Source organism: Macaca thibetana, chromosome X (assembly GCF_024542745.1).
Source record: "Macaca thibetana thibetana isolate TM-01 chromosome X, ASM2454274v1, whole genome shotgun sequence".
NCBI classification, from domain to species: domain Eukaryota; kingdom Metazoa; phylum Chordata; class Mammalia; order Primates; family Cercopithecidae; genus Macaca; species Macaca thibetana.
The window spans coordinates 103,786,072-103,804,787 of record NC_065598.1 but is presented as its reverse complement, the minus strand read 5'-3'; the positions used below and the strand labels follow the sequence as shown (position 1 = coordinate 103,804,787).

The 18,716-nt window shown below is 46.7% G+C and overlaps 2 protein-coding genes across 7 annotated transcripts in view; one reads left to right on the top strand and one right to left on the bottom strand.

The window, feature by feature from the left end:
- The window catches only part of COL4A6 (collagen type IV alpha 6 chain), a 415,076-nt gene extending 405,285 nt beyond the window's left edge, over window positions 1–9,791 (top strand). For all 4 annotated transcript variants that reach the window (XM_050777161.1, XM_050777159.1, XM_050777162.1 and 1 more), the window contains 7 exons: window positions 87–248; window positions 436–534; window positions 2,095–2,241; window positions 3,356–3,472; window positions 4,766–4,957; window positions 5,670–5,956; window positions 8,153–9,791. In XM_050777161.1, the coding sequence (XP_050633118.1) occupies window positions 87–248; window positions 436–534; window positions 2,095–2,241; window positions 3,356–3,472; window positions 4,766–4,957; window positions 5,670–5,956; window positions 8,153–8,413 (1,265 nt within the window). In that variant the 3' untranslated portion in view covers window positions 8,414–9,791. The remainder of the gene's footprint in view (window positions 1–86; window positions 249–435; window positions 535–2,094; window positions 2,242–3,355; window positions 3,473–4,765; window positions 4,958–5,669; window positions 5,957–8,152) is intronic.
- Window positions 9,792–10,710: 919 nt separating this feature from the next.
- ATG4A (autophagy related 4A cysteine peptidase) overlaps window positions 10,711–18,716 on the bottom strand; it is a 75,859-nt gene continuing 67,853 nt past the window's right edge. For all 3 annotated transcript variants that reach the window (XM_050777169.1, XM_050777170.1, XM_050777171.1), the window contains exons 10-13: window positions 15,389–15,534; window positions 13,826–13,882; window positions 12,293–12,401; window positions 10,711–11,739 (exon numbers count right to left, since the gene is read on the bottom strand). In XM_050777169.1, the coding sequence (XP_050633126.1) occupies window positions 11,669–11,739; window positions 12,293–12,401; window positions 13,826–13,882; window positions 15,389–15,534 (383 nt within the window). In that variant the 3' untranslated portion in view covers window positions 10,711–11,668. The remainder of the gene's footprint in view (window positions 11,740–12,292; window positions 12,402–13,825; window positions 13,883–15,388; window positions 15,535–18,716) is intronic.

Genomic DNA, 18,716 nt, shown 5'->3' with positions numbered 1-18,716 from the left:
TTTGGAGTCCTGTCAGTCCCCAGGCCTTCAGCAGTGGCTACTACCTGCTCACCTGCCCCTCGCCCCTCTTCCGATCTTATCCCTAGGCCGCCCAGGCCCCCCTGGACCCCCAGGTCCCACTGGGCCATCCTCGAATCAAGGCAACACCGGAGACCCTGGCTTCCCTGGAATTCCTGGACCTAAAGGGCCTAAGGGAGACCAAGGAATTCCAGGTTTTTCTGGCCTTCCTGGAGAGCTAGGACTGAAAGGTACGGCTGCTTGGCTGGCTGCTAGGCCCTTCCCCACTCCACGGCCAGGGCTCCTTCTGGCAGTCCTGTGAAGAAAGGCCGGTGGCTGATGCTCTTCCCTACCTCACCCCTGCCTATCCTCCACCCCTACCACCCCTACCACCCCTACCATGCCAGGACCTGACTTCCTTCCTTTGGACTTTGTCAGGCATGAGAGGTGAGCCTGGCTTCATGGGGACTCCAGGCAAGGTTGGGCCACCTGGAGACCCAGGATTTCCCGGGATGAAGGGGAAGGCAGGGCCAAGAGGTAAGTTGAGAGCACCTGCTGGGCTGATCCAGAGTTTGAGGGAGGGGCCTGGTGGTAAGGTTCCTTCAGGCGTCATTGCTCACCACGCCAAGAAAGCCTGGATGTCTAAAGCAGCTGGATCAAGCTACCCCAGGGAGGCAGTTTCTCTCCCTTGGGGATCCTTCAGCCTCTGTCACCTCCGAGGACTGAAGACCACTGCTGCCTTGCCACCATGGATCCTACTACTGACTGCCTCTCTCTGTGTTATCTCTGCATTAGTGGGCATTGGGTTTGCACTCAGATCACCACCCACCCGTTTGCTCAATTCAGAAATAAAGAACCATCTTTCGCATCCTTTCCCACCCTACTCACACACATGCAATCTATTAGCAAGCCCTGAGGCTTGTACCTCCTAAATGTGCCTTGCATCTCTTCACCTCGCAGTACCGCGGCTGCTACCCCCAGATCCAAGCCACCAATAGTTCTCATGCAGCACCCTTCCTCCCCCCACTCTAGCTATCACTTTTCCACATAGTGGCCAAAAAAAGCTTATAAAAACATAACTCATCCAGTGGCTTCCCATGGCATAGGAATGAACACTAACTGTGGCCCGCAAAGCCCTGTGTGATGCCTCCCTCTTCATCTTCATCACCAGCCCTTCCCCTTTGCTGCTCACTGTGCTCCTGCCATACTGGCCTCTTTCAGTTACCCAAAAATACCAAGTCCTGGCCTACCACAGGGCCTTTGCACATGCTACTTCTACTTCCCAGAGTGTACTTGCCCCTCTACTCTTTAAATAGCAAAGTCCTTCTAATGTTTTAATGGTCTCAGTTTAAATGCCATTGCTTGCAAAAGGCCACCAATCACTCTCTAAAACAGACGCCTCCACCCCATGCCACCCTCTACTCCCTCCCAGTGTCCCTGTGTTAGTCCTTTCCTCCACAACACTTCTCCCAACTTGCACTCAGATTAACAGTATTTGTCGAGTTAGGCATTATTCGTCTTTATCATCAGACCATAATCTCCATAAATATCTGTCATATTCATTGCTCTATCCCCAGAGCTACCAGGACCCTGGCATATAATAAGCACTGGGGAAATATTTGTTCCATGACTTACTAAGCAAATTATGCTATTAGAAAGGCAGCTGGCTGGCACCGGGTTCCTAAGCTGGGATATCAGCTGGGGTCAGAAGCATCCCCTCAGCCTCCTTGGCACTGTGTTCTAACCAGTGAGTAAACAAGCCACCCTGGTCCTGAAAGAAGACTCAGCTCACCGTATTAGCAGCAAATGCTTCCTGACTGCCTGTCACCCATTGGGCCCAGTGTTGGGTCCCGAGGAGACAGGATGAATATGACCCAGTTCCTGCCCTCGTGGAGCTACCCAGCCACTGGGGGGAGAGATGGATAAAGAAGGCATTGTATAATATCACACAGTGCCATCCTGGAGATATCCAGATATCCTGTGGGGACAAACAAGGTAGAAAACGGTTGATTACAAGATAGTAAAGAAGGGGTCTAGGGCCCCACTCACCTCCCTCTGCCTCAGCCTGATGTTCTTATTTCCCCCACCTGCCCACAGGCTCTTCTGGCCCCCAAGGTGCTCCTGGACAAACACCCACTGCAGAAGCTGTCCAGGTTCCTCCTGGACCCTTGGGTCTGCCAGGGATCGATGGCATCCCTGGCCTCACTGGGGACCCTGGGGCTCAAGGCCCTGTAGGCCTACAAGGTGAGGAGGGTGCCAGGGAAAGGAGATTTGTTGGGGAGTTGAGACAGCTTGGCTGAGAGCCTGGCTTGGACGTCCAGCTCCAAGGGTTTGTCTTCATCAAACGTTGCCTCTGTTCCTTCACAAAGCTCCCAAGCATCCTGTTGGGGAGAAGAAGGGCCAGCAGGACCAGCAGGGTGGTTGTACTTGGTACTTGGCTTTAGAGGATGAGTGCAGAGCAAGGTTGCTACTCCAGACCACTCGCCCCTCTCTAATGTGCGGCAGAGAGATGGAGGGAGTGTGGTGGTGAATAAAGGGCCACACAAGGCAATGAAGAAAGTCCAAGGCTGGGGGACAGAAAACCTGGCCTCTAATTGGAGTAAGTTAGAAGTCTGTCTGGGTCTCGGCATCCTCATTTTTTCTTCTCCTTTTCCTTCTCCTCCTCCTCCTCCTTCTCCTTCTCCTTTTCTTCTTCTTCTTCTTCCTCTTCCTCTTCCTTTTATTTATTTATTTTATTTTATTTTTGAGACGGAGTCTTGCTCTGTCACCCAGGCTGGAGTGCATTGGCGCCATCTCACCTCACTGCAACTTCCACCTCTCGAATTCAAGTGATTCTCCCGCCTCAGCCTCCCGAATAGCAGGGACTACAGGGGCATGCCACCACACCCAGCTAATTTTTGTATTTTTAATAGAGACAAGGTTTCCTCATGTTGGCCAGGCTGGTCTCAAACTCCTGACTTACGGCAATCTGCCCGCTTCGGCCTCCCGGAGTGCTGGGATTACAGGCATGAGCCACTGCGCCCGGCCTCGGTGTCTTCATTTCTGATATGGGATGCTAGAAGTTGCCCTGCATAATTTCCAATGTTGCTGGGAGGATGAGAAGAAGGGAGGAGGAAGTGGGCATGAAGGGGCTCAGATAGGCTAAGTCGAGGGCACTGCCCCAGGGCAGAGATGCCTCCATGAACTAAGAACTAGCCCAGGCGGCTGCAGCCTTGATGTGCAGTGTGCATACCAAGTCGACAGCCAGTGCACCATCTCCTAGTGAGTCTTGGGCATGATACACAAATCCCCTTTCCTGGGGAAGGCACCTGAGGACCCTCTACATTGAGTACCCTCCTTTGGGCTTTCTCTCCTGCAGGCTCCAAAGGTTTACCTGGCATCCCCGGCAAAGATGGTCCCAGTGGGCTCCCAGGCCCACCTGGGGCTCTCGGTGATCCTGGTCTGCCTGGACTGCAAGGCCCTCCAGGATTTGAAGGTCTGGTGATGCCACATTAGGAGGTGGGGGCCGGGGCAGGGTCTGGGAGGGTTTGAGGCTAGCGGGTGAGTAAAACTTCAAGTCTGAAACTTAGTAAACCCAGTAGTAGCGATTGACACTCCTAAGATGCTCAAAAACTGGGCTCTAAGTCCATTCACTCCTCACTACCCTCTGAGCCTGTGAAGGGATACCCTACATTCTGGAAGGCAAAGGACTGTTCCAAATCCTTTTCTGGGCTCTCTTCCAGTGCTTAAAAGGTCTATCTTTATACTACAGATGGCCCCCTGCCCTTTACCTCCCCTTCCTCTTTTTTTTTTTTTTTTTTTTTTTTTTTTTTTTTTTTTTTTTTGAGACGGAGTCTTGCTCTGTCGCCCAGGCTGAAGTGCAGTGGCACAATCTCCACTCACTGCAAGCTCCGCCTCCCGGGTTCACGCCATTCTCCTGCCTCAGCCTCCTGAGTAGCTGGGACTACAGGCACCCACCACCGCGCCCAGTTAATTTTTTGTATTTTTAGTAGAGACGGGGTTTCACCGTGTTAGCCAGGATGGTCTCCATCTCCTGACCTCATGATCCGCCCGCCTCGGCCTCCCAAAGTGCTGGGATTACAGGCGTGAGCCACCGCGCCCGGCCTACCTCCCCTTTTCTACCCAGGGATTCTGACACACATGGGAGGGGGATGTTCAAGGGATAACAACACTTGAGATAAGGTGTGGGTGTCCGTATACCTCTTCTATTTATGTCCCACTTTACATTGGGGATGACAAATTAGTTGTCCTGAGTAGAGAACAGTTCAGAGGCTTGGTGGGAAACTGTGGCAGTTGATTTGTCATATCTGTCATGGGCAGGAGAGGAGGGCAAGATTTTACCCTGCTAATCCTAACTCTGCTTTTAATGCCTCTGATTCAGCAGCTACATAGTTATCTCCTATGAGGGCCTGCAAGGCTGGACCTGAGAAGTATCCCTCTCCATACCCTAATCCCCACTCAGAGAGACCCCAAGGCCAGGTGGCTATGGGAAGGAAGCCTAACAATGTGCTTTGAAAACTGGGGCCTCTGTAGCTGGATACATCTGAGATAGAGTTGTAGCTCTACCACTTACTAGCTGTAGGACATCCGAGCCTCAATTTCCTCATCTAAAAATTGGGGTGGTAATACCATTTTCCAGGGTCATTGTGAGGATTGAGTGAGAAAACATATGTGTATAACATGCCTTGCACAATGCGTGGCACAATGTGAGTAGCTGATGTTATCATTAGCTGCACCACACTCACCTTTTATGCTCTGTCTCTCTCAGGAGCTCCAGGGCAGCAAGGCCCCTTCGGGATGCCTGGAATGCCTGGCCAGAGCGCGAGAGTGGGCTACACGTTGGTAAAGCACAGCCAGTCGGAACAGGTGCCCCTGTGTCCCATCGGGATGAGCCAGCTATGGGTGGGGTACAGCTTACTGTTCGTGGAGGGGCAAGAGAAAGCCCATAACCAGGACCTGGGTAGGTACCAGCTCTGACAGTCAGCCCTGGTCACTTGTCCCCACAAACACCAACAGCCAACCCCTCTCTTCTCCCAGCCCTTTCTAGGTCCACTGTTGTGTAATGAGTTACAAGCATCAGCTCTGGAGTCAGGTGGATCTGGGTTCAAATCCTGACTCTATCACTTACTAGCTGTGTACACTGCATTAGTTATTCAACCTCTCTAGGCTTTGGCTTCCTCCTTAATGGAACAAAGCTAACTCTAGTACCTATCACACAGGTTGGTGGAAAGATCGCATGAATCAATCACCCAATGTAAAATGCTTAGAACAACATTTGGCATTTAAGCATCCATTAAATATTAGCAATTAGTAGTAGTAACAATAATAATATGACCTGCAGGGCAGTGATGATTACCTGAGAATGAATTGTGTTGTCTGCAGGTGTGCTAAATCTTAAACGCAGACTCAGTCTATTAAGCGCTGTTTCTTTCAAAGCAGATTAGGGCAGAATTATACAGCTTATAAAAAGATTCTTGTTATTATCAAATTTCCCTGGTGCATTTAAAATAGAATTTGATCAACACACTTCAGCGCGTGTACAATGTTACAGGATTGGAAGGAGAGCGCTGCCTCACTCTGGTGCAAGTGGTTGGATGTAAACCCAAACCACCGTCTCGTCAAAGCCCCTCAGCCAGACCTTCCCTGCCCTTGCCCATTTTCTCTCCTTCCAGGCTTTGCTGGCTCCTGTCTGCCCCGCTTCAGCACCATGCCCTTCATCTACTGCAACATCAACGAGGTGTGCCACTATGCCAGGCGCAATGATAAATCCTACTGGCTCTCCACTACTGCCCCTATCCCCATGATGCCCGTCAGCCAGACCCAGATTCCCCAGTACATCAGCCGCTGCTCTGTGTGTGAGGCACCCTCGCAAGCCATTGCTGTGCACAGCCAGGACATCACCATCCCACAGTGCCCCCTGGGGTGGCGCAGCCTCTGGATTGGGTACTCCTTCCTCATGGTAAGGTCCTGCACTGTCCCCTCCCCCAGTTGGAGGCAAAGGGCCCCTTGGACTGGTTTCCAGGCTCAAGGGACACCAGGTAGAAAGCATAGAGTTTGAAAAGAAGAGAAATGCTTGGACTGGGCTTGGCTAAAGAATGGAGAACCCAGTTCTGCATGAATGGCAGGTAGTTATGAGTGTAGGGGAAAGACAGCAGTTTGCACCCAGTGGTTCAGGGGCTAGAATATCTGTGAGTCACAGGTCAGTGCCCCGCCATCTCCATGCCTGCTTCAGTTATGCCACACCCAAGGGAAGAGCAAAACACACTATGATCTGAGAGGACAGTGAGGGAGAGGCTGTCACCACTCGGGGCCAGGACACAGTCTCACTAATCAGCCCAGCCATGGTACTGTCCCCTCTTCTGTCCACCCTCCCAGATCCCTCTGGCCTCGGCCATCTCCTCCCAAAAGGCTTTGATGAGTGCATGCTGTGTTTATATGTCCTTGCTGGTATTTTTGCTGTCTCTCCATTTCGGAGGGAAGGCAGCGGCCACCGTGCTGTGTGTCTTGCTAAGAAAAAGAATAATCTGCAGGCCCAAAGAGGCATCACATCCCTTACATAATATCCTCTGAATACCTGGGGATGGAAATAAAAGGTCAGGTTTAGGGTCAGGACATCCCCCAGGGAAAACCACTGTGGCACCCATTGAAGTACTCCGCCTTGCCAGAGCTTCTCTGTTGAATTGCCAAGGGTGAGATGGTGAGAGTGTCTTTAAAAAACGACCAAAGCTGCAGGCTCCCTAACATTAGCGTACCTACCCAGAGAAAGGTACTTTCCCTTGTTATGCTCTGTCTTTGGACATTGGATAGTTTATCCCAATGTAATACAGAACCACCTCACCTGTCCTTCTGTCCTGTCCACCACCCTGACCAGGAAATAAGAAGAGGCCCCTGAGCTTCCACAGGAAATGGTACAAACGCTGTGTACTAAAGCTCATGTGCTCTGCTTATGGGAGGGCTCTTAGCCCTTATTCAGAATCTCTTTACTCTTCCTTTACACATTAATTCTAACCTACTAGAATATTATTCCTGAAGATATGTAAGGGTGAGAAGTTGGACTGCCTAGCAAGGCATGCTGAAGCAATGAGACATACCTATTAAAAAGAAGAAAATCATTCAAAGGAGGCCCAAGAGTTCTATGGGCTGTACCCCTTGGTATGGGGCTCTTGCATAATCATCCCCCACAAAAACTGACATTCACAATGATGAGCCTGATTCATCTGCAAAGTTTCAAATAACCTAGTGTCTGCTACTCAGTAAAGCAGGAAAATGTGTTGTGCGTTTTAGAAAGTTTTTGATTCTCAGGGTCAAAATGAGGAAAATTTTGATGCTGCAGTTGTCAGGAAAGGTCACCTGAAAGGTCCCATGGAGACTCTCACTTTTGCAAAGTTCTGCAAAGTAAGGAGTCCCTGTGTGCCAACTTGGGCATTTGTCCCATTGGCCACTTTCTGACACGGCTGTGCATTAGGCCTCTTCCCTATCTCCTTGTGGTCCAGATGATAGCCCAGCTAAAGTGAAGGGAGAGAGGCAGGAGTGTGGAGAGACTGAAGCTGCCGTCTATGGGAATAGTAACTGAAGACCACCAGCTCATGTGTAGCCCTGAAACTGAATTCTGAGGGAGCCCTCCGAGGTGAGGGCCGGGACATTTGGGCCAAATACAACAAATTAAGGAAAACTTCAGTAGTGTTTTGGACTGTCCCTCTTTCCCTTCTTAGAGTACAGTGCACGGTTGAGAGAGGGCTCTGAGAACTGCAGTCCAGAAGCCTATTGAATTTTCCTTCACTCAGCCTTTCTCAGATCCATTTGTCGGTGGAAATTTTGCAAGGGGGTACCTAACACACCTCTGAACCCAGTGGGACAGTAGCAGTTTGGGAATTACTGCTTGACATGTAGTCATTGCCCACATAATGGGTTAGGGGGGGCACTAGGGAGCTTGGAGGGGGGCACTCTTGGCCCTGAAAGCTGCTATCAGGGAGGACAAGCAGCCCCTGCCCCTAAAACACAGCTCTTGGTATGCTGGCTTGAAGTGGGGGCTGAGACAAAGAACCAGGGCTTAGGAATGAAGCTCATATGCCTCCTGTAGAAGCGGAGCACCCCTCCCTCCCCACACCAACCCTTGGCAGGCACAGCTCACGCACGAATCTCCTGTCTGTTTCAGCACACTGCCGCTGGTGCCGAGGGTGGAGGCCAGTCCCTGGTCTCACCTGGCTCCTGCCTAGAGGACTTTCGGGCCACCCCTTTCATTGAGTGCAGTGGTGCCCGAGGCACCTGCCACTACTTTGCAAACAAATACAGTTTCTGGTTGACCACAGTGGAGGAGAGGCAGCAGTTTGGGGAGTTGCCTGTGTCTGAAACGCTGAAAGCTGGGCAGCTCCACACTCGAGTCAGTCGCTGCCAGGTGTGTATGAAAAGCCTGTAGGGTGGCACCTGCCACTCTGCCCCTTGCCCTCCCCTGCCCCTCACAACAGTCACCTCACAAACCTGAATGGTGTGAAGAAGGAAGGCCTGAGCCCCTTTGCCTATCTGTCAAGTTGTACATTGGAGTCTCATTTGGGCTAGACTACGGGACACTCGTCACCCCAGCCCTCGGGTCCAGAGAGATGAGCCCACCCTGCTGAGATCTGCTGTCCCGTTTCCGTCAAGCTGGTGCTACTGTTTGATTTGGATGATTGTGTGACTATTCATGGCTACCTCAGAAAGATTTGATGGGCCACCACTGCTCGCTTTCTCCTCACTGTCTTGATCGAAAAGCTCTCCCTAATCGCTAATCAGTCATTTCTTCGTGTACAGAGGTCAGCACACATTATTTGGCTTTAACCAGAACCCAGTGTTTCCACACTTAAATTATCTAAGCGAATATTCATGGATGGCTCAAGTCTGTACAGGGCAAGTCCTCACTGTTCAAGGAGGCCCACTGTGTCTAGGCAGGCAAGAGAATTGAAATGAGGTGCCACCCAGTAGCCCAGGGTGAGCTTTAGCTCTCTCTAGAATGAACAAGACTGGGCCCCATATGGCTTAGGGAGGCTTGAAGTCCAGCTGCTGGGTTGGGGGTGGTGGTCATTAATGGCATATGGTCCTAGACAAACCGTTTCCTCCTTGCCGGCTCCCCCTCCAGCCAGAGACAGAGGACTTGGCCTGGTCCAAAGTAGAGCAGAGGATGCAACAAATGTGGCCAAGCCTATCAAAGGGAATGAGAATGACAGCCTTTTTTCCTGGGCCAGGAGTAGAGGTGTGGGTGGGTAAGGATGTGTGAATTTTGCTTTTGACTCCAGGAACACAAAGGTAAATCCCACATCCCAGTTTCTCAGAAGTCCCTGTTTACTCCAAATGCCATCCAGATGTGTGCAATGTGGCAAATTGAAGGTGCACAGTGTTGTTTTCCTTATATTCTGAGGATGTTAAAGACTTTCTGCTAAATGGTTGCCCAATTGCTCTTTCACAGGTAGCCTATTAAACTATTTTAATATGTTTTTTTAAACCTCATAAAAATCTAGCACACTCTTCTCTTGAGCAGTTAGCAGACCTGAAGCAAGCCTGAATTGGCTATGCAGTACACTGTATTCTGTTTGGGGGAATTTGTTTTAGCCATTTTCTTTAATTACCAGTTTCCCAGAACACTCTTAGCTATGTTGACATGAGGCAATTTCTTCCAGGTGATTCTGTTTCCTTAAGTATTATATACACTGTGCCAATACAGACAAAGCATAATCAGCATAATCTGAATTATTATTATCTTCACCTCCTGAGTAATAAGCATGATGTCAGTTTTGTACATAGCAAATAAAATAAATGAAATCGGAACATGTGACTCTTTATTGATGCTCTTTTATGAAAACTTTTCTAATGTCCATCTCACTGCAATTTATGAGTCCCTCTCAGAGCCTGAGAGATTTCTGTTACTGCCAAGTCGAACTCTATAAAAAAACACTGAGGCAGGAAAAAATTAGAAGATGATCAAAGTCAAAGGGCTGAAACAGTCCTCTAACGGTCAACAAACCCATTAGCTGCTTCAAGATAAGCCTATGCCTGCTTTTATCCCTGTCACATGCTAGAGTTCAACATATCAAAGCATGATGTAGGTTGATAAAAATAAATAAATTTTTTGAATTAAAAAAAGAGTTCAAGAAGGGCATTTTCATACTTCTGCAGCCTTAGGATCATTTGTAGATAAAATAAAAGAGAATGTTGGAGTCATTAAAAACAAATCCGAGTTCTGTGTGTGTGTGTGCATATATTTATATATGCATAAAATACATCCTCTGGGAGGATAAACAAGACGTTAATACCATTGGGAATTTTCAAGGGAGGAACTGACCTATCAGAGAGAGAGTCAAGTCACTGAATATAATTTTATATCTTTTGAATTTTGAACCATTGGAATATACTGGGGAAAAAAGAAAAACTTGGAATCTAAGGAAACAAGTGAATTGGTTTGGTGCTAGCTTCCAGTTGTTGGCCTTCCTCAGGACTTGATTAAGGATTGGGGTGAAATGCAGGCAAGTTAAGGGAGCAAGGAAAGGAAAATGGGAAGATATGGCTGGGGCTTGAGGTTCATCCTCACAGGAAAGTGGTTAGCAACGCTAATTTGATGAATACATGCTTTAAAACCTATTACGCTGCTATTCCTCAAATGGTTTGGAATTGTATATGAAGCACAGATTAAGTGTGTAATTTACCACATGAACAATTCTAAATATGGCTGTCAACCAAGTAGGGTATACTTCAAACACAATTTATTTTTAATTTACCAAACAAAAATCAACAATTTAAGTCGCTGATTGGCAAGCTACAGCCTGCAGGCCAAACCCAGCCCTCCACCTGTTTTTGTAAATAAAGTTTTCTTGGATTACAGCCACACTCATTTACGTGCATATTGTCTATCACTGCTTTTGCATGTCAACAGCAGAGTTGAGTAGATGTGACAAAGGCCACATGGCCTGCAAAGCCCAAAATATTTACCGTCTGGCCCTTTACAGAAAAAGTTTGCTGACCCCTGATTTAAGTGATCATGATTTAAGGACAGGGTGACATCTGACAAAAGTATCAGTAAGAATGGGGACAGTGACCCATTAAATAGTAAGATTCCCGCAAATAGGAGGGAGATCTAGCAGTGTACATTTGACATCGTTTCTTTGACAAACATTTTGATATAAATTATAATTACTTAAACTACACAATCAAATAATTTAACAAGAACCTTTTCCTCCCTGATTCAGTCACTTTATTATTTGAGCAAGAGAACAGATTGCTTCTTAGTATTTAGTCCCAAAGAGGTCACATCTGAAAGGATGAAGAAGAACAGCTTAACCATCTTTTATCTGCTGGTGCTTGAAGCAAGCTGAGAGTTGCTGCCTGTCTTCTAGATGTCCATTTCCTCATTGCAGCAGCTGAAGACTTGCTGTAGCCATGTAAGACAAGCTGGGAAGCAATGAACTCCTTCTCATCTGTCTGCTCCTAGGCTCCATGATTGTTCTATTTCTTTCCAGGGAAGGGTTACTGTCATTTGTTTTGTCTTGTTTTTCTGAGAAACAGTGATTGGCTCAGTCATGATTGCTATTGAGTTTGTATGCTATTGGCATATAGGCACTTGTTGACTAGAAAAGTTTTCTGTAATAAGTTCATGTTTTTATGGTGCCAGATGGAAGACAGACCTTCAAGTTGAGTTCCCAGGATTCTACACACTCAGAATCTCAAAATCTTCCTCCAGATCAAACTCCTCCAGTTGCTCAGTAGAGTCAATGAATTCTATCAGAATATGGAAATGAGTAAGAAGAAAAGCTTGACACTTGGGTTGAAGTGGTCAATCAATACATTACTCAGTAGTTAAGACTATGCATTTTTAATTGCTTTACTAAAGAAAGACTTGTGTGGAGGAGACTTACAATTAGAACTACTGCCAAGTATTAGAATTCTCTATAAAGACTCAAAATAGCCAGACTTGTTAAATAAACCTAACGACGGTGATGTGGCCAAGGCTCTGCAAGCCCTTCAAGATACCTTTGAATTATCGATGGCCTCAATTTGCTATCCTGAACCAGACCCTGAAAAAGCAATCCAGTCATCTTGATTTTGCATGGAACTTTTGCAACGAGCTCATTTTCTTCTTTTATCATTCTTTGAAATTGGTAAATATCAGCTCATCTGAAGATTAAAATAATCGGAAGCACCATTTTTTGATCACTCCAGCTAAGTAGAAATTTTACTGTCCACAGAAAGCATGGGCCACAATTCCTTCTTTCTCATAAAACAATTGCTATACATGGGTCTTCTAGCTGAGAGCCACTGAACAACAGCTTACCTGCCCCAGTGGTTGTCACTTCTGGCTTGGCTGGAGGTACAAAGGGAGGCCAGTGTGATGGATGTTTCTGAACTAATTCAAACATCCTTAAATTCTCCTTCAGAATTTCCTGGGGAGATACCGAAACAGTTTTAAATACTGCAGAGTCACATTTCTAATTGGCAATCTTTGACCCCAAATCCTGAGACAGTGGTCTGCTGGTTGCCAGGTAAAAATAGGGGCCTAGAAAATACATGCATCCTCTACTTGAACCATCGGAAGACCCAGCCATCTTCAATTCTAGATACTGTTTGGCCAGGAAGGAAGGACATTGCGGGGAGTATCTGATGAAGGCCAGCACTCACTGCCTATTCTCCATCATGAGGCATAGTTCCTGTGCCAGATGCATGGGTCCAGCTCACTTTAGGGGTGAGATGTTCCTGAAGCATTGGCTCCAAAGAAATGTCAGTTAGTCAAATTAAATCTGTCCCAAGAGACTATTGCTACATATTGGTATGGTTTCAGTGGCAGTCCAACATGTATGGTATATATCCTAATTTAAATGGCATAGTCTTAGCTGGGCACGGTGGCTCATGCCTGTAATCCCAGCACTTTGGAAGGCCGAGGTGGGCAGATCACCTGTGGTCAGGAGTTTGAGACCAACCTGGCCAATGTGGTGAAACCCTGTCTCAACTAAAAATACAAAAATTAGGCCGGGCGCGGTGGCTCACACTTGTAACCCCAGCACTTTGGGAGGCCGAGGCGGGCAGATCACAAGGTCAGGAGATCGAGATCATCCTAGCAAACATAGTGAAACCCCGTCTTTACTAAAAATACAAAAAATTAGCCAAGTGTGGTGGCGGGTGCCTGTAGTCCCAGCTACTCCAGAGGCTGAGGCAGGAGAATGGCGTGAACCTGGGAGGTGGAGCTTGCAGTGAGCGGAGATCATGCCACTGCACTCTAGCCTGGGTGACAGAGCGAGACTTTGTCTCAAAAAAAAAAAATTAGCTGGGTGTGGTGGTAGGCGCCTGTAATCCCAGCTACTTGGGAGGCTGAGGGAGGAGAATCGCTTGAACCTGGGAGACGGAGGTTGCCATGCGCCCAGATCCCGCCACCACACTCCAGCCTGGGTGACAGAGCGAGATGTTGTCTCAAAAAATAATAAAATAAAATAAAATAAAAGGCATAGTCTTACCAGAAAATTCTCATTCCACCTTTAAATGTGACATAAATACAGCTTTGCTGCATTCTAAAATGTAAGTATTGCCTTTAGAAAATAATTCTCTATTAATGAGATAAAACATTAAGTTTCATCACCAAAAATATCACTCCCTTGACATGCTAAGGATACTTCAAACCAAAATTTTTGTTCAGTTCCCCCAAAGTTATGCACAATTCCCCACACCTTAATAGTTTCTTTGTTGCCTTAGTTTCTTTCTCTTGCAGTAAAGTCGTATCAGAGTAGGATTTTTTTTTTACTATGAAAAACAATCTTGAAAAGGAATAAAATTGAGTGACTTCATTTTTCAGACTAAGAAAAACATATAGCTTTACCTTCTGAACAAGGCTACACCAGTTATCAAAGTCTTTTTCTTCTTTGCAGAAAAATCCCTTAGGGAAAAGCAAAAGAACACAACTTAGAATTATCCTTGGTATTGCACAATGGAGCTGTTGGCCCAGAATTAGGATGTGGGCCAGTCTCTGTGGATGTGACTTCCCAGCAATAAAGGAGGAAGACTGCCTGGGCTTCTCTCTCTCCTAACTCATTCCCTTACCCAGACATACACATTACTCTCTCAAGTCTTGATCTCATTCGCACCCTTGCTCTCTGTCCCTTTCCCTCTTTCCTCATGCTGTGAGATATTTTAACTTGAAGATCATCTTCAAAGTGTAGGGTTAATTCCATTACTTTCAGTGTACAAAAATACACATCTCCAAAGAACATTCAATTAAGCCAACAAACAAAAGCCAAATAGTACTTTTAGCTAGAGGCAATACTTAAGAAGCTGGCATTGACTTTCAGGAAGTTATCTATGAGAATAGAGTGAACCACCAGTCTGCGCTTTCTCAACCTCAAAGCCATCCCAGAGTAGTGAAAGAATGGTTCACAAGAGGAGGACTCGCAGCTCTTGGTCACTGGTATACTGACAATCGGATTAAACTGGAGGAGAGGATGCAGACAGGCCTCAGAACCACTGGCTACTTCACAGGCAGATGCCCCTTCAGTGTGTGTAGACACCAATCATACTTCTGGCGGAAAACCCTGCAGCTTCCTAGATTGTGTGCACCCAGGGCATCTTGCTCCCTTATCTCTCCCTAGTGATATCCCATCTTCCTCCCTGTGCCTGGGTAGCAATAATTTGAGGACAAGAAGGAAACGGGGGAAAGATGATGATAATTAACATTTACAGAATGCTTACAATGTGCCAGGCCCAGTGCTAAGTGCCTTACATGCACTGCACCTCATACAGTCCCATAAGGAAGGAACTATTGTTTTCCTCATGTTAGAGATGAGAAGACCGAGGCTCAGAAAGATTCACTCCTCCTAAGTGCGTAGTCAGTGATATGGTTTGGCTGTGTCCTCACCCAAATCTCATCTTGAATTGTAATAATCCCCATGTGTCAAGGGTGGGACCAGGTAGAGATAACTGAATCATGGGGGTGGTTTCCCCCATACCGTCCTTGTGGTAGTGAATAAGGCTCATGAGATCTGATGGTTTTATAAATGGGAGTTTCTCTGCATAAGCTCTCTTGCCTGCCACCATGTAAGACACCCCTTTGCTCTTCCTTCATCTTCCACCATGATTGGGAGGCCTCCCCAGCCATGTGGAACCGTGAGTCAACTAAACGTCTTTCCTTTATAAATTACCCAGCCTCAGGTATGTCTTTATTAGCAGTGGGAGAACAGACTAATACAGTTAGTAAGAGGCAGAGCCAAGATTCCAACTGGAGCAGTTTGGCTTCAGGGTCCATTCCTTCCCCACTATACTCTACTGCCTCTAATGCAGATAGTGAGCAAACATACTCTTGCCTCCCTACCTAGCAATCTGGATAACTCCCAGGGAACCAATCTGTACACATCGTATCCCCTGGCCCACTCAACCTACGAATACCCACCAGTGCAACTGAAGGATCCAGGTTCAGGATGTTCATTCGCTGTGGGGACTGCAGGCAATGGAAAGTCTGGTCATTAACCGTTCCATTCTCTTCAGTGTCGACAAAGGTCTGGGTTGTGTGAGGGTCCAAGAAGATGAGCTCATCACCTGTTTTGAAGGAGATATGCTTAACCTTCAAAGGACTACCAGTCCTGGCCCCACTGCTGTCGTTGGGAGAAGGCACTCTGGTTCTCTTAACCCCTCCCTTGGTGACAATGAGAATGGAATGACAGAAAGCCTGAAGCCAGGGTGAGCATGATTAAAGGAAGCCACTTGCACCCAAATCTGATCATTCAATGAGAAGACGTGCCCTACCATTTACATCTCCTCAAAGTCCAAGTCCAAAATGGAAAGTGACAGGTTTGAGAAAATGTGGGAATGAGAGACCACAGATGGCATGGCAGGCTCTGTGAGCAGCAGTAACAAAGAGGTGGTAGGTGGGGTCACCAGGTCACGGGCCCAGGTACCATCAGGGAGCTTTCTGCCTCTTTTGACATTGGAAAGCATCTCAGGCTAGACCGCTGGTTCTTAGCCCCACGCTCAGAGAGCACCTCTGGTAAGGGAGGAGGTCCTGACCTTCAAAAGGAATGCTGACTTTTTATGGAATGGGAATGCTGACTCTTTATGGATGAGAAACCAGTGAGCTGACTTCGGGTCCTGATTAGCTAGCAAGCTAGTACTTATTAGCAAGTTAGTAAGTTTCTGTTAGAAAGCACTGCCTTCGTCACATTAACATCAGTACAGATACCGCTCACTTGGAAAATGCACTTTGAGATGACTGACCTTGACACAAGAGATATAGTCTATGCTTCATTAAATTGAAAAAGTCTAGGCCCAAAATGACATGGAAGGAGTTTAGGATAATAAAATTTCTGCTTTGACCTGATATTCAAAGGGCCGAGGGTCCCTCTACTGTTCATCAGCCACAGGCTGAGGAGGCAAAAGTGCCTACGAGGTACCCCAGCCTCGCTGTTGGGGCCTGAAGGCCATCTGGTTCTCTGTATGCTCGGCTACATCAGGCGAGCAAGGAGAGATCTACCTGCTGCCAAAGACTGGGGTAGGGAAGGATGCCCCAAAGACTCCCTCCGAAATGGTATCCAGGATTGTGTTGGGCACAGCCACATGTTTCTGTTGGCAAAGAATATGTTTGTTTCTGAAGTCTCTTGAAAGGTTTAACATTTTTCTATCATAAGCCAAGGACAAACCACTTAATTCACTCTGTCTTAATTTTCTTGTTTTTAAACTAGGGTCATTGGGCCTGTTCTACTTGCCTCATGGTATATTACAAGGACCAGAAGATTTCACCTCTGTGAAATGCTTAAAACACAACACAAATAGAAAGTGGCCAGAGAATTATTTTACTGCAAATCAACAGTATTTCCCTACAAATGTATGGTTAAGAGTATATAGAAATCAATCCCCCCATATGATTTGCTTTATGAAAGTCAAGGTAGATATTTTTCCCCTAGACCACAGGTAGGCAAGATCAGTGATATCGAAAAAGCCACAGATTACACTAAAGAGCAACCAAGATGGCTAGAAGGAAGCCTACCCAAGACCACAGAAAGGTCTGAGGGAAAGGAAGTTGTAGGCAAGAAAATAGAAAGCCAAAACAGGTTTAGAACTGAGTCATCTGCTGGGATGTTTGGAGTTAAGGTGTTGGGAATAATAACATCTTCTCTGACTCTGACTTGGACCTTTTCCCATGGGTGGTATGTCTGTGTGTGTGGATGTGCATGGAGTGGAGCTTTACGAGCCGTGTCTTTTTTTTTTTTTTTTTTTTTTTTTTTTTTGAGACAGGGTCTCCCCTCTGTGTGCTGGTTAATACTGAGTATCAACTTGACTGGATTGAAGGATGCAAAGTATTGATCCCAGGTGTGTCTGCAAGGGTGTTGCCAAAGGAGATTAACATTTGAGTCAGTGGGCTGGGAAAGGCAGACCCGTCCTTAATCTGGGTGGGCACAATCTAACCAGATGCCAGGGTGGCAGGCAGAAAAATGTGAAAAAGAGAGACGGCCCTAGCCTCCTAGCCTACATCTTTCTCCCATGCTGGATGCTTCCTGCCCTCAAACATTGGACTCCAAGTTCTTCAGTTTTAGAACTCAGACTGGCTGTCCTTCCTCCTCAGCCTGCAGATGGTCTATTGTGGGACCTTGTGATCATGTGAGTTAATACTTAATAAACTCATATATGTATATATATACAGTATTATATAAATGGAATATATATATTATATAAATGGTGTATATATATATATATATATATATATATATTCCATTAGTTCTGTCCCTCTAGAGAATCCTGACTGATACAGATTTTGGTACCAGGAGTTGTTCTAGAGGAACAGAATATTAGGATGGAGTTCTTTCATTGGTTTTGGGGTTTCTGGAGTTGGCTACTTAATATGATTAGACCCAAAAATGCTAAGGACTCTACTTCTAATAGTATAGGGAATACTGATAGTCCTTGGTGTGGACTGTTTAGATAGTTATGCAAAATAATGCATTTGACACACCTGAATCATCGCTCATGAGAGGCAAGGAGTTCAGTGACTATACAAAATACAATTGACCATACGTGGAAAGCCAAGGAACATAATGAAGCTGGTTGGTTGCTCCTAAGTTCAGTGGACAAAGTGATGAAAGAAAATGAACTCAGGGATTCTAACTCCAGGCTTCAGAAGCAGATATTCAACCTAAAATCTGCTAAGATTGCCCTAAGTGAGAGTCTTATCTCCTGTAGAGAAAGAGCTGAAATTGTGGAAAAACAGACACAAGCTCTTATCATGCGAGTGGCTGGCCTGCAACAAAAGATGCATGCACAGCCTCGCCAGGTGTCTACTGTTAAAGTGAGGGCATTGATTGGAAAAGAATGGGACCCTGCAACTTGGAATGGGAATGTGTGGGTGGACCCTGATGAAGCTGGGGACACTGAGTTTGTAAACTCTGATGAACTTTTTTTGCCAGAAGAAACAGCTTCCCATCTCCAGTAGTGGCAACATCCCCTCCCTGACCCATGCTGTCATCAGCCTTTCCACCTTTGTCTGAGGAGATAAACCCTGCGCTGCCTGAAGCAACAGTGATGGCCTCCCCTGAGGCAGTTGCCAGGCAAGATAATGTGGATTCTCCTCAGGAGCCACCCCCAACACCTCTGTTTGCTTCCAGACTTTAGACTAAAGTCCTGGTGGGCTCCTGGAGGTGAGATTGAGAGTGTGACCCATGAGGAGGTGCACTATACTCAAAAAGAACTGCTTGAGTTTTCTAATTTATATAAACAGAAACCTGGAGAAC